This window comes from Sarcophilus harrisii, chromosome 5 (genome assembly GCF_902635505.1).
Source record: "Sarcophilus harrisii chromosome 5, mSarHar1.11, whole genome shotgun sequence".
Classification (NCBI taxonomy): Eukaryota; Metazoa; Chordata; class Mammalia; order Dasyuromorphia; family Dasyuridae; genus Sarcophilus; species Sarcophilus harrisii.
Genome location: NC_045430.1, coordinates 52,068,343 through 52,084,710, shown reverse-complemented (window position 1 = coordinate 52,084,710; position 16,368 = coordinate 52,068,343). Strand labels below are relative to the sequence as shown.

Sequence of the window (16,368 nt, the reverse complement as noted above, 5' to 3'; positions counted from 1 at the left end):
CGGGGAAATAGAATCTTTGGATTTCAGAGTAATGATGTAATCACAGGTATTTTAGTAAATTAGAAAAGGTACTTATTCTGGAGTCAGAGGATCTAAATATAGTCTTGACTATGGTACTTGTCATCTTTATGTTTTTGAACAGGTTACTTAAGTCTTGTGTATCAATTTCCTTATCTGCTAAATGAAGGAAGTATGGAACTACCTGCCCTTAAGATCCCTCAAAGCTCCATACCTATGAGCCCATAATGTTGGGATAGGTTGTTTAAAGTAAAGATCAGTTCTTGAGATTCTGCAGAAAATTGTATGCTCCAATGTTTCTTGTACTCCCAAACACAAAAATATATGAGTCAGGAAGAGAATATAAAAAAAAGATGCAATGTACTGCTTGAATTGATTTTCTTCTGTGTCATACATATGAAACTCAGAAATATTAAAGAGTGAGAAAAGAGGAGTTGTAAGGATGGCCATTATTGAGTACTTTTTATTAAGCCCCTGGTATCAAGTGCATCATAGCCATTTCTGTGGCTTTAAGAGAGGTACAATGCTTATTTTAACTCACATGTTGAATTTATTTATAACACCATTTTGAAAATTACATATGATAAATACTATTCTGGGGAAATATCTTCTGTTGATGTTTTTGTTCATAATCTGTTTCTTTCTTTTTCATAACTTATGGTTGGATGAATCTACCACAGTGAGACATAAAGGGCTAATTTTGATAAAAGATTTGCTTTTACAAAGAAAAATATCTTTAGTGGGAAATCTTAATGCTTCTGTTTGTCTTGTTGGAATTTTTGCAAGATGCCTTTAATAAGTCACAAAATAACATCCTCAAGTTGATTTTTTTTCTCAAACAATAGCTGAAGGGAATTCCAACTCTATGATCATTAATTTTTTTTCTGTCAGAGCTTAGAAAAGGTCAATGTCTAATAAATAAATGTCTAAATAAACTATATTTACTAGACCTTTGAAGGTAAATATACTCTTTTCTTGTACTTTAAATGTTTATAAAATGAGAAATCTCTTAGTCCTCTCAGATACAAGTTTTTGAATATGGAAAGTGTTCACATTCTCTTAAGAAGAACTAGAAGATCCTTAATGTAAAGATCCTCTTTACTCTTTGGTGGAGAATTTTCAGGTATTGATTCCTTGTGATAAGAAACAAGTCTCATCTATCACTGATGTCTTTGGTTGATGCTTTAGACTGAAGGAGATTTAACTGGTTTTCTTTCTTGTTTTCAGAACACACTCAGAAAATGAAGGTACCACTATAATCCCTATGGAATCCTGCACCAGTCCTACTAAAACAGATTTATCATATAGTAAGACCGCCAAACAGTGCCTAGAGGAGATATCTGGTAAGTACAATAACTTATGGGGAGACCAGTCTTCAGAATTGGTGTGTGTGTGTGTGTGTGTGTGTGTGTGTGTGTGTAGGTGTTTTGATTTATCTTTATCTCAGTCATGCAGTGTTCACTTCAAGATGCATCTGTGTTAGCCTCCTAATTATCCTAAACTATGATTTTAGGAGGGAAAGAAAGATGGAGCAATTTTGAAATAGATTCTTTGAGATGCCCTAACTATTTTGATTAAGAAATCAGCTTTTGTTCTTGTGTGAATAGGGCTTTCAGGAACTGGAATTTCAAGAAATGACTCACTTCAGACAAATTGAATGCTGTCAGCAAAAAGCAAAATATCCCTAATTGGGAATCTATCAGCAAATTAAAGATTCTGTGACTACAGAAATCAGAAACTCAGGTTGGGATATGAAAGTCACATATATATGTGAAGCCCGAATTAGCACCCTGGATTCTTTAGAATCAGCCAGAGTCAGGATAAGCAAAAGTCCTTGGTTTTTATTCTTGGTCAAAGTGAAGAAATGAACACAGGAATCTCCACACCTCTCTTCTTTGTGTCCCAGCCAGAAGTCACTCTGGCTTGTCTTACTCCACCCTCTAATCCCTCCTCCAATTCTCTGTATACACCAACAGATCGAGCCAGCACAGAATAGTGGGGTGGGCCATTTTCCAAACATATGCTAATAGAGTATAGTCCATTTGGTAGTTAGCTTTAAGTGCTGGGTTGTCCGACCTCAGTGGATGAACTCAAGAGTTTCAGCACTTTACATATATATATGGCAATGATGAGACATATAGAGGATTATAGGATTGTATATTTCAACCCCCCCAGTTTGCTATTCCTTTTAAACATATAATAAAGCTCTCATGTAACTTCTTTGTTCCCCCATTTTTTTGTCCCCTTTTCTGCCTCATCCTATCCTTCAAGATGGCTACCAATAATGCAATTAATCTTTCTATCCCTCATTCTAAAATGGTTGGAGATGGAGTAAAAGGCCTTTGAAGTCCCATTGGCATCCTGATTTACTGGATCCCATGTTGACTTTGTTTTAAAATCTCATGTTATCTATATCTTATTATATTTTTATTTTGTTAAATGTTTCCCAACTGCATTTTAATCTGATTTGGTGGTATGAAGTTATTATGGTCTCCACATGGTCTTTTTTGACATCTTTGCTATAGAGTATCATTGTGCCATCCAACCTTGCTACCTCTTTGTGCACAGATGATGAGGATCAATTTAAAGTGTATTTCCCAAGATTATAGAATACTTCCTCATAGTAGATAAAGCTATTTTTTTTTTTTTTTACGATCAAGAATCACTATGTCAGAAAATTTGGCATTGCAATGATCAGCTGGCAAACTAGAAGGAAAGCTACTTTTCCAGAAGACAGTAGGTCTGACTCTGTGAAACTTAAAGCCTGTACAGTGACTCAAACTTAGGAATCCTCCTAAATTTCTTTCTAACTCAGTTTCACCTCTGATTCAAGATACAGTTATTTCACATGCATCTTCCTCAATATTGGTAAACTAAAATTATAATTCCCTGACAATTGTTTTAATAAAAAACTAAAGGGGATTGGGGAAGTTAGAAGAGAGACTTGTTTCACAGTACAAATACATGTTTTTATATGAGTAATATTAGAAAAAAAAAGTTTTAAATTAAATCTGCATTTTGAATGTCTTTATAAATATATAATGAATACTGAATCAAATTAGCATTCTCATATTGTTTTAAAATATACAAGAAGTAATTGGATTGATGGTACATGATAGAACATTTTTAAATTATATTAGTAAATTTTGTTGAAAGTAATAGTTAGGCATGTACTGGTGCCAGCACACATACATAATATATATGAAGATATACATGCAAGATATATATGCATATATACATATATAATTATATGTGTATTCCTAGATTTTTTTCATGAATCTGAACATGTAATTACATACCCACAACTTGTTTATATATGTGCATATGTGTATATGCATGCACATATATGTGTATATATGCATATATTAATTCAGAAGACTTTTAAATTTAATCCATATTGATAATATTTTTCCATCACTTTCTTAAATCTAGGACAGCCAACAAACAATTCAAATCCTGATTTATAGCATTTACTGATTATCAAGTTCTAAATGCTCACACAGAAAATTAAAGGCAACTCTCACAAGCCAGATGAATATATTCTCTTGCTAGCTAAAAAGAGAGAGGGAAGGCTGAAAGTGAAAGATTTGCATAAAATGTTTTTTTTAATAGTTGCCAAAAACATAGTGGCCTTTTTCTTTTTTCTTTTCCCTTGCATGGCTAAAACATTAACATAGAAAAATGGAAATATTCTTTTACATTTTAGGCTGGAATAGATAAATATAAGAAAGAAAAAAAGTATATAAATGCAGAAATACAAAAACATTCTGAGATTTAGCTGACAAACTTATTTCTTCTCCATTTGTTTAAAATCAGCCTGTTTACAGTAGTCACTTAGAGACATTCCTTAATGGGTATTGTAAGACTCCTTTGATGGCAATGTATTTTTTTTTTTATTTTATTTTTTTAAATAGCTTTTTATTTACAAGTTATATGCATGGGTAATTTTACAGCATTGACAAGTGCCAAACCTTTTGTTCCAATTTTTTCCCTTCTTCCCCCCACCCCCTCCCCAGATGGCAGGATGACCAATACATGTTAAATATGTTAAAGTATAAATTAAATACAAAATAAGTATATATGTCCAAACTGTTATTTTGCTGCACAAAAAGAATTGGACTCTGAAATAGTGTACAATTAGCCTGTGAAGGAAATCAAAATTGCAGGCAGACAAAAATATAGGGATTGGGAATTCTATGTAATGGTTCTTAGTCATCTTCCAGAGTTCTTTTGCTGGGTGTAGCTGGATCAGTTCATTACTGCTCCATTGGAACTGATTTGGTTCATCTCATTGCTGAATATGGCCAGGTCCTTCAGAATTGATCATCATATAGTATTGTTGTTGAAATATATAATGATCTCCTGGTCCTGCTCATTTCACTCAGGATCAGTTCATGTAAGTCTCTCCAGGCCTTTCTGAAATCATGCTGCTGGTCATTTCTTACAGAACAATAATATTCCATAACATTCATGTACCACAATTTATTCAGCCATTCACCAATTGATGGGCATCCACTCAGTTTCCAGTTTCTGGCCAGTACAAAGAGGGCTACCACAAACATTCTTGCACATACAGGTGCCTTTCCCTTCTTTAAGATCTCTTTGGGATATAAGCCCACTAGTAACACTGCTGGTTGATGGCAATGTATTAAGGAAAAATGGTATTCTTTTTTTGTGATCAAGCAAGTTACAAATCAAACTCTATGCTTGAAAATGCTTATATATGTACATGCATACAAATATACACACATTCAAATGCATAAAAATAATAGTATATATAGCTTCATACATGCATGTGTATCCTAACACTTAAGATAAATTAAGGATATATGGTGATGGCATTGAATATCATAAATAAATAAAGTTATAAAATAGGCATGACAGAGAAAGAAATATAATAAAGATAGGCTCAGGAGGAAATAATATAGAAATAGACCTTGATATTATTTTTGTGATCCCACTTGCCAGTATAAAGAGAAAAAGTAATGAACACAAAGTACATTTCATATTTTAGCATGGAGATAAATATGTTATTAGGTGGAATAGCAGATTGGTAAAGTATGGCAGTAGATGAGATATATTTCTATCAAAATATTCTTGTGTGTGTGTCTACATATATATGGAGAGAGAGAGAGAGAGAGAGAGAATGAATGAACAAACACCTAATAAAAGATGGAAGAGTACATTTGTATGTCCAAACAATAGAAAAATGCATTGGAATCTATAAACCTGAGAAGGGAAATGGGTGGAGAATAAGTGAGTGAGACTAAAAGGAGAGAGAAACAAAAGGAAAATGGTCTGAAGATATTGTAATAGGCTATATGTCCAGAGAGAGAGTACAAACACTTATTTCCTAATATAGATCATAAGACTGACACAGAGATAGTTGAGTAGCTATAGAGGACTTCTGACATCTAAAGCCTCTGCAAGAGGGCTAATTCTAATAAAAACAGAGCAACTAGAGAATTGTACACTTGCCTTTGATAATATTTTTTTCACTTAGAGAGAAATAGCAAAAGCAAAGAGGAGAACTGGATTTGATTGTTAACAACAAAAGATTAGTTGATAATTTAGAAGTGAAGGGAAGTTTGAGTAACAGTGACTCAAGCTTTGAATGGCTAAAGAAGAGGATATTGGATAAGTGTATCCTGGTCTAATATGTGGCATAGATTTAAAGAAAGCAGATTTTTATGTGTCACTCAAAAGTAAAAATAAATTATTATGAATTCAGACTCTGAAAGAAAATATTTTTCATAAGGGCTGGAAGACTTACAAATATAATTTTTCAGCCTATAATTTTGTTTTTATATCATCTTCATTTACACATACACACACACACACACACACACTCCCTTTCCTTTCTTCCACAATTATCCATCTCTTATAGAATCTTGATTATAGATTCTTGATTTGATTTCATTCTTAAGAGAGAGGGGGGGAAACAAAACAAACAACAAAGAAAGCCAACAGATACACTATATCTATACATGAAATTTCATACCCATAGTTCCCTACCTTTCTAAAGAAGAGACTTTTTGTCTCAACTCTTCAGTTGTACCAAGTTTGGTCAATATAATTAAATAACATTCACATTCAAATTTTTTTTCTTTTTATGCTATTTTTTTAGTATATGTTGATTTTTAGATACATTGATTTTTGAGGTTAGTGGGGGTAGCGAAAGGTTCCCTGGTAGACATTCAAGAGGAAATGCCTGGTAGGTTATTGGAGATTGAGCCTTGAACTCAAAAGCAAGCCTGTGGTTGCAAATATAGATTTGGAAGCCATCTATATTGCAAGAGGAAATAATATTCATACTCATATACTTTTCCTTTTATGATCATAGTTCATATAGGCTCTTGATGAGCGCCAAGTTACTGAATAGTGTTGTAATATCTTTAGTGTTTAGATTAGGTAAATGGTCATCAGGCAGTAGTATCTTACAAATGAAATAATTTTAAAATAACTTTGTATATAATTATATTTATATTCATCCATGTGAGTCCCTCAATAGAAAAGGTTTCCCTCTTCACCTAATCCTATTTCAATCAACTCCACTGCAGCCTTGTGATTTCTAAAATCAAATATAAAATACTCCATTTGGCTTTTTAATCACTTTATAAGTTTTTCTCTTCCTATGTTTCCACTTTTCTTCCACCTTACTTCCCTCCACTTACTCTGGGATCCAGGGATGCTGGCTCCTTGAAATGTCTTGAATAAAACATTGCATCTCCTAAGTCCAGACATTTTCAATGACTATACCTGATGTCTAGAATGCCCACCATCCTCATCTCTGAATCTTGGTTTTCCTTCAGATTTCAACTACTATTTTATCTTCTGCAAGAAGCCTTTCCTGATTCCCCCTACTGCTAGTATCTTCTCTCTGAGATTTTCTCCAATTTTTCCTCAACTTCTTTCAAAAGATTTGTTATTCACACTAATTTAATTGGGATCTCTGCCTCTTTTGTCTGTCTTTTCTTTTCAAAACTTTTCCTCTCTTCATTTCTTCCCCTATAAATGACCTTTTATATATGTATTTTATATGCAAAATGTAAATATAAATACATAAATATATTTATTTTTATTATTTTACTTTTATCATTTATTTTAAAAACAATTTTAATGTTAATTTTTAAAACTGTGAGTTCCAGATTCTCTCCCTTCACACAATCTTGTCTCCCTTGAGAATGCAAGCAATTTGATATAAATTTTACATGTATATAGCTAGCGATATAAATATTGTTTGTACATAATTATTTGGTAATTGTTTCTTCTAATACATTGTAAGCTCCTTAAGAGTATGGTTTGTTTTTCTTTTTCTTTCTTTTTTTTTTTGCATCTTCAGAATTTACCATAATGTTTGGCAAAATTTAAATATTTAATAAATATGCACTGACTTAACTCATTTAGAACATAAAAGGGCAGGCTTGTTTCATTTTTGTCTTTTTATCTCCAATGTCTAGTAAATTGGAAATTCTCGTTGACTGATAGATTTTTTTTATTCTATTTCTGTTCAATAATGTTTTCATCAAAAAATATTTTATTAAGTAGAATGAAACAGAAAATGTCTACCCAAGATAAGCCTTGACCTAATGAAGGAAAAAAATGCTAAATGTGATAACGACTATAGATCTGTGACACCTTTCAAAAAGATTCTCAGGTTCCCTTTTCTTGAATGTCAAAGAGGCTGTCTCCTTTCTTACCCCTTTCTAGGGCACTTTATCTGAATCTGTCAGGCAAATTTCATAATTTGCATATATTTATTTGTGTGTGCTGTAATAAAATGGGATGTGTGACTCCTAATGGACTATATTCCATGGTCTCTGTGCTCTATGTCCCATAGGGGTCTGTGCCATATGCTATTAGGAATGTAGTTCAACATTATATCTCAAGCACTTTAAAATAAAAAAAAATCTTTGAGCTACTGTCAGACACTTAATAGCTTTGTGACCATTGACTAGTCACTTAAATGATATTTGACTCAGTTTCCTTCACTATAAAATGGAAATAATAACATCTAATTCCCATATTTGCGATAATCAAATGGGATAAGATATGTAAAGCACCTAGTAGAGTGCCTGGTTCACAATAGGTGCTTGATAATTCATGTTCACTTCCTATATTATTGGAATTTGTACCCACATTGACGAAATTGTATCTACTGAAGTATTAAGCTACGTGATTAAAAATAAAAGTTCTCTACTTCCCGTGGCCTGATAACCCCATGTCTTACTGTATAATTTATAAAGAAGAAATGTGCATTCTTTTAAAAAATTATTATATTATAGAAATGCTTGTTTTATGACACAAATTAAAAATAGAATAAATTTAATTTAATTTTTAAAAAAGAGGAAGATGTTTAGCAAAAGTCTTCCAAAGGTTTATCATAGGATATTGTTGTACAACTGCTTCATGTGAATTTGTATCCTACTCGTCAACCTCCTTAATATTTGTACTGAAGTCATATGAGGAGCAGGTTGAGTAAAACAAGCAAAAATTTACTGAGATAGCAAAAGATTATGACCCTTCTAGAACTCTAATATAAGCTGTTCTGTGATTAAGTGCTGATCTTGGGTTATTCTAAATCTTCTTGCCCATCTCTAAAATGGATATTTCATTTCCCATGTCTGTTCTGCTTACTCTTCTTTTGTGGTACACATTTTGTGTAATGTATTCCTTCCTCTACTCTGTCTTTTACAATCATTACTTTCTTTCAAAGATAAATTCAAATCCATCTTCTGTATAAATTCCCAGTTTCTGATGGCACTCCTCTGAAATTTCCCTACTTTTTTATGGGAGGACATATATTTTATATATGTATAGTTATGTCTGTACCATTTATTTCCCCACCCGTAATTTAGTAGATCATTAAGAGAAGGACTATATTCCTAGCATTTAGTGTAGTACTTGGCATATAAAAGTTGTTGATTTATTGATGTATTTGTATTTCTAACCTGAAAGGAAGTAGAATAATAATAAACTGTGTAGAAAGCTTGGAAATCACCTTATAATAGAGTTTGGTAGAAATACAAAACCAATGCTAATAGTTTTTTTTTTTCCCCTTTAAGATTGTATAAGTGTATATGTATGTTTGTATGTATACATATATATGCATATAGATAGTCTTAAAGAAAAAATATGTATATACATATGTATATTTACATGTTTATGTGTATATGTACATACATATGTATGTTTATATATATGTTTATACACATGCACACATATATTACTTATTAGAGTGGGAGAAGAAACAAACACAATTTGCTAGTTAGGACTGAAAGTAGATTGTAACCTCAAAATGGTGTCAAAACATTGTTCAAATATTTCTTTAACTTTCCTTTTAATACCAAGAAGACATTTTATTTAGACAGAGGATCCCCAGAAACTTCTTCTTAACACGTCTCCTTAATTAACTGTCAGGGTGAACATAAAACCCAATGTTTATAATTGTCTCTGATGTTTGATTTCAAAAGTTTCCCTCAGATCCAGATTATTAGTAATGTTTCAAGGACAACAAGATGAGTGAGTCTTTTTAAAATATCATAATTTATATTTGGAGAAGATTTTTTTATTGCTACATTATGTTTGTGAAAAGTATTTCTCTCTCATCTCCATCCTCCTCTGGAGAAAACGATAAATTCTAAAAGTCTTATTGTGATATTTCTATTTTTAAAAGCATCATTTATGCTACACAGAACTTGGCTGGGGACCTGAAATTATATATTTTAAGAGAAATTCAAGATTTTTTAAAAAAGTATAACATATCCCCACCTTCTTTTCCCCAGAAGGTAGAATGATGTCTTATGATTTATTTTTCTTCTTGAATGATAGAATGGTATATTCCTAAATGGTTTCAGAACAAGTACGTGGAATTTTTCTTTAAAAAAAAAAAAAAAGTGGAGTGTTTCCCTTTAAAGTGATATCCGTCAGCAGATAGTGTCAAGCTCCACTTTTTTTTTTTATTATTATTTTTTTTATTTCTTGCCCTCTCAGATTTTATTTGTGCTCTTTTGGCATCAACCTCAACACTGAGGAGGCAGACCTGCTTGCTTCAGCTGTCGGCAGCTCCAGGGAATTACTGTGTCATTCTTCAGTTAGGGGGTGGATGTATGTGGAAGGGTATGAGAAGTGCCGGTGGTTGGGGGTGGTTAGCTGCCTCCTTGTTCAGCAGGGTTAATGTTAACACGTCTTATTCAAGCTCTGCCTTGCTTTGAAACCTGTGGCATTCCAAACTGGACAGCACCTTCCGCCTTCTCTCTTCTAATTTACCAGGATGCTTGCTGCCATGGCAGCCGGGAGCAGCATCCACTGCGGTATCGAGGAAGAGTCATAGATCTGGGATGCAGGTTGAATGCAAAAATGCAGGCAGGCTAGTGCAGAGCAGTTGGTTGCTTCCGTAGTTAATTTCAGCTCTTATTGAGCTCTGACGTGGGGGCTGGACTTGCAGCACTATGTCAGTTTATATAGAGTAAAGCACTGTGTGGATGGGGCTCTGTCTTCAGCTGATGAGAATTTAGGGAAGGCAAGGAAAAAAAAGCACCGGGCATCACTTGGAGTCTTCTACGGTACAATCTAAAAGGCAGAAGCTAAAGAGGGAGATGTGGGCCTGGTGCTTGAAGCAGACCAGTGATTGGATAAAGAAGAGAAAGAAGATTACTTTTATGTCGGGGCATGTTTGATGTTTGATCAACTTCCCTTTTGTTTCTGAGAAAGCCCAGCCAAAATGATTATAAGTACTGCAGACTGATTTTAAAGCAAGGAAGTGGAGGGAAATAGAAAGGAAGATAAATGTGGGCAAATGACTTTGTGACTGTCATCTGTGGCATTGAATGTGGAACCCAGAGCCTTGGTTTTTTTTCATTGCAACTATAAGCTATCCACAAAGCACATGTTGATAAGAACAGGAAGAATCAATTAGAATTTCAGTAACTGAAGATAATTAAAGAAGGTGAAGAGAGATATTGGAAGCAACATGCACCGGCCAGCTGAACTCTCTGTATTTAAGGGCAAGGAGACTAGAAGAAATGGAGTCTGTCTTCAGAAGCAAAAGTCTCTGTCTAATCTTTATTTCACCAGTGAAAATGAGAAGAGACCCAATGTGTGCAAATCAAATTGGTTTGGAAATGCTGCAAGGGCCAGCCAGAGAGAGACCTACTTTGAAGGGAAAAACCCACTATCTCGATTTCTGTCGAGGTCAGTTCAGTCACTCTATCACACCAATAGCTCAGGCACCTGGAACCTAGAAACACTTCTGCCTACTGGTGGCAAGGGACAAGGTATTAAGGAACCAGAGGGCTGGTCTGCCCAGAAAGACTTCAATGGAGACAGTGATGAAAGTAGCAGATCAGAAGATGACCTTGGTTCTTCTAAGCCCAACAGTAGCAGCAAAAGCTGGACAGAAGATGAGGAAGAAAGTTGTTTGCGTGAAGGAACTGCATATCTAGATGAGGATGTTATACTCACCATGCTGGGGGACCTAGAGCAAGTCCTTTATACTGACATATTGGGTAAGTCCCATTGGTTTGGATAATGAATTAAATAACTAGTAATTCTAAGACAGATTTCTTAAAATTATAAGCCTAAATAGATTTTTATTTTGCATATTCCTTGTCTGTTTCAGTTTTTGCTTTAAAAAGATGAGAAATGAAAATCCGCATCTTAATTTCTTTTTAGAGTACAAATAATGACAATCTGTCTTAGTTGATATCTACCATTTATTTTTCAGCTGTTTAAATTCAAATGCTTCCAGTTTATTCATAAATATTTATTTTAATGTTCATAGTTTCCCCTCTTTAAATTATGTGCAAATATCATACAGTTTCTTGCCTACAGTAGGCACTCTTGATGGATTGGAGAGTGAAGGGGGAGGTGAAAACTTTACTGGTTTTGATTTACGTGGATAGCAAATGTGGCCTATCTTTGCTACTTCTTTAGGGGCTTAATCTATCAAGATGATGTTTCAATGGAAGTATAGATACTGTGCCTCTTAAAGGTAACCACTGTATTCAGTGGGAATTTTTTTTCATTCTTTCTACATGTACCATGAGTGTCTAGCACAGTTCTTGACAGAATGAACCACTAATAAACATATCTTGATTAATTGATTAGAATGCAAACCAAGTTATATCTGTTGTCCTTACCCCATAGGTCCCTACCCCATCTTGATTTTTTCCCCTCCAGCTCAATCTCCCCAGATTACCCTTATCTTGTCTGCTACTAACACTAACAGGTATTAGTAACATATTTGGGAAAGCAGATATCAGTTTTGTCAGCCTTTCACAATTTGACAGCAAATGTTCCCTAGTGGGCACATTTAAGAACAATTTTTGAACAATTATGTGGATGAGTGGTTGTGCTGTGTTCAGACTTTTGAAACTAGGTCATTCTAGTATACTCCTGATTCAGTAGTAAATTCTGATATCAAGGTTATTGATTTAGGGCAGGGGTTCATAACCTCTGCTTCATAGATCCTCAAGGGTTGGATGAATAGATTTCAGCACATCTGTGAAGTTAGATGAGAAAAATCACATTCTTATTTTTACCATATTCTGACCAAGAGCACTTCCCACAATTATTTTAAAATATTCTGAGAAAGGGTTCATAGGTTTAATCAAGCTACCAAAAGTATGTATGGCACAAATAAGGTTAAGAACCTCTTGTAGGGTGTCTTATTGATTAAAAATTATATTCAGGATTGTCGTTTTTATTTTTCCAATGCCCAAATTCAGTGTAATAGAATACAAATTCTGTTTTGAAAGAAATTAATGCTAAATTTAGAAGTCCTTGCAGAAAAGCGTATTTGCATGGTACATTTACTTCCTCTGAAGCCATATTTATAAAAAAGTATAAATATTTAAGGCACACTTTCATTTAAAGGTACTTGTTGAGAACAATTGAGCCCACCTTGCCAATGATTCTTATTTTCAAATGTAGGGATGAGGTTCTAAATGCATCTTTTTTTTTTTGTTTTTTGTTTTTTTTTTAATGTAGCTTTCAATCACTTTTAGGAAACCTTATTTAGGGGAACATATGGAACCTTCAAAACTGGAATCAGAGAGAAGTAAGGCCACTGTTATCAAAAGGGAAAATATGAATTTTGCTTAGCTTTTTAAGTCTCTTTGCCTTAAAGGAATGTGACTTCTATCAATGCTTGAGACTAGGTTTAAATATAAATTGACCAAGGCATTCAGTCAACTGAAGTTTGGCTGATCAGCATTTTATTCTATGTGTTATACTGCTTTTAATAAATTATGTAGCATGCAAAAAAGTGGGTTATTTAGCTTAAATATGCAGAGATTTATTTTTAATTTATATCCTTTATCCCCTGTGCTTGGAAGATATGGTAGTAAACTATACCAATCCTTGGGTTTAAAAGAGACTGGGATTTTAATTTTTATTATTTTTATTTTGTTGTTGTTGTTGTTTTAGATTTCACATTTCCTTGTTCTTGGTCCCTGGAATTTATGTCAGAGTTCTTTAAGATTAAGTGGAATCCTATCATCTGACAGTCCTTGTCATTTGTCTTATGGAAATGACAGGAAGTTGTAGGTGGTTGTACAAATGACACACTAATTTTTGTGTTCCATGCATAAAGATTCTGAAGAATTACTATCAATGAAGAACTTCTAAATATGGTTGTGTTCATGTCATGACTTTTAAAGCTTGTATACTCTAGGTATGCACTTTTAAAAAATCATTTTATTTATTTTTTTCCTAGAAAAGATAGGTTGAATTTCTTAGCAAGCAATCAAATTCCACTAAGGAAATATAAGAATTTATACAGAGAACAATAAGTATAATGCCAAAGATGATAGATGATGAATCATACCAAAAGCCATTCTTCAATAAAGCTGCTTTCATGTCAAAAATATTCAAAATTTACAAAACTTCCAAGAATCTATGTATTTATACCATGTGTTTAACACAGCAATAGATCTGACTCATGATGGCCATTGAACAACTGAAAAACAAAAATATATATAATGGAGAGCAGCTAACATTATCACTGTAAACTATGTTTATTTTGTATGTATTATTCTCATTTATTCTCATTTTGTATTTTAAAATCAGAATGTGATCAATTATAAATTTACTTCTGAATACATTAGAATTTTCTGTTGTGATTAATTTCCAAGTTTCCATTAGACATCGTATAGATGTAAATTTAATATGCCTAATATAGTTGGGAATTAAGGAAACTTTTTACATGCTTTCAGTTGTCTTTTAAAAAGCTATTAATATATTTTTATTTAATTTAAATTTGAATTTTATCACTTGTACAAGATTATATGTGAATTATGCAGTCTATAATATTTTACTTCATAAACATTGAAAGAAAATATGTGCTTATCATGCCCCAAATCCCATTCATATGTTTGTTATGACTGGGGCACTGATGTATAGACATTATGAGGAAGAAAATCATTGGAAAAATCAGAAGGAATAAAAAGAATGAAAGGCTTGTAAGTTGAGTGGGAGAAATTAACAAAGGATTCAGTGAGAGAAAATCAAGAGTTTAAGATGTCTGTTGAATTGTAAGAGGAAATTAAAATGGAGACAAAAGTGGATGTTCAGAAAAGACAGAATATAAGTAGAATCACTAGAAATACAGACAACATTCTTAAGTTTAATATGAAGCAAAACTGCCATCACTAAAATGGTTCAAAGAAACCCAGGTTTGGGGGAAATGAAATTGGTATTTAGTTAGTAAGCAAGCTTTTTAGGTGGCAGAAATCCAGAGGGCAGAATGGATATGATTTATCCTGGGAACTGAGACTTTCAAGTTTAATTAAATTTCAACAATGATATTAGATAAGACCTCTTCATTTATGAAATTAAAAACCCTTTATCTCCCTATTTCTTTTTTTCTCCTTCTCCTTTGATCAAGTTTTGAAAATGTTCTCCCTTTTCATTTTTTCCTGAAATTCCCACTGCTATTCTTTACTGGTGTTAACATCTTTTTTCCATATCTGTTGATGTATCTTTCTCCTAAACCACAAATTTTGTTTTCTATAAACCTTTTGTCTGTCTGAAGGCAAACACATGACAATAGCCTATAGAATCACTTCTAGCCTATTCTCAGCTGGCATGTCAAAACTGCCTTTTTCAAAAGCTCCTCCTCCTCACATTTTGGGGAAAACAAGAGTTAAAGGAGAATGAGAAGGGTTGTTCTGAGATCATTTTATTTCAAGTCAGCTCCCACACATCAAGTTAGTCAGGAATTTATTAAGTATCTATTATGTGTTAAGCACTATGTGGTAAGTGCTAGGGACATAAATAAAGACAAGAACAATCTCTGACTCCAAGGATCCCACATTCTAATGGGAGAGACAACATATAGACAATTATGTACAAGCATACAAACATACAAACAAAGGGTAACTTTTCTTTGTTCCACTCTGTCTCTCTCTTTCTCTCCCTCTCATTTTCTTTCTCTCTCACTTTCTCCCTTCCTTACTCCTTTTATAATGTGAGTCCTTTATAATGAGGGATGTGGATGAAAGTGTGGTCCAATGGATAAAATTCTATTTAAATAAAGAAGAATTAGATTCTTAGCTCTATCACTACTTTCTACCAATCACTTGCTCTTTGTGTCCCATTTTCCTTATCTGTAAAATGGGGAAAGAGGTAAGTTGGATAAGTTATAACAGGGAAAGATCAATATATAATAATTGGTTCCTTCTCTGATGCCAACAGATAACTAAGATCTCTACTATACATTAAAAAAAAATCATTCCCTTAGCTCTGCCATACATTCAACCTATTTTCCTGTATTACATTTCCTTTTCCTTGACAAACTCATCTATACATATTGCTTCCTCTGTCTCATGTGCCATTTATTTCTCAATATGTTATCTGGATCTTCACCTCACAAATTTCCCCCAAAGTTAACATTAGTCTCTTAATTTTAAGTCACTGACTTTTTTTTATTCCTTATTCTTCTAGACCTTTCTATACCATTGACAAATCTTTCTTGCTGAATATTTTTTATTTCCAGGATTTTCATGAAATTGTTCTGCACCAGATATATTCCTAACTTTTTGACTTGTTTTGGAATCTATTTTTTATTTTTATCCATTTCCTGCATGTTGTGTAAGTTTACTCAGAATTCCTTACTGGGTCCTCTTAACTTATTTTTTCTATACATTCTCACTGTTCTCATCTTCTCCTGATCTATATCTATATCTACTATAATATCTGTAACTATACTATGGATCTATTTACTAGTAAGGTCCTCTTGGTGTATAAAATACAAAATGTCTAAAATAAAACTCATGACCTTCATAGCCCTCCCACCAAATGTACTCCAAAAGATCTTACTCCCATCTTCCGCCTTGTATAGGATATTTC

General features: G+C 33.2%; 1 protein-coding gene across 15 annotated transcripts in view; it reads left to right on the top strand.

The window, feature by feature from the left end:
- The window catches only part of NAV3 (neuron navigator 3), a 1,064,916-nt gene that overhangs the window by 840,267 nt on the left and 208,281 nt on the right, over positions 1-16,368 (top strand). For 14 of the 15 annotated variants that reach the window (XM_031938355.1, XM_031938352.1, XM_031938354.1 and 11 more), the window contains one exon: positions 1,246-1,361. In XM_031938355.1, coding sequence (XP_031794215.1) covers positions 1,246-1,361 — 116 coding nt within the window. Of the gene's footprint in view, positions 1-1,245; positions 1,362-9,199; positions 11,526-16,368 lie in introns of those variants that run through there. The other variant, XM_031938359.1, reaches the window with a different exon arrangement.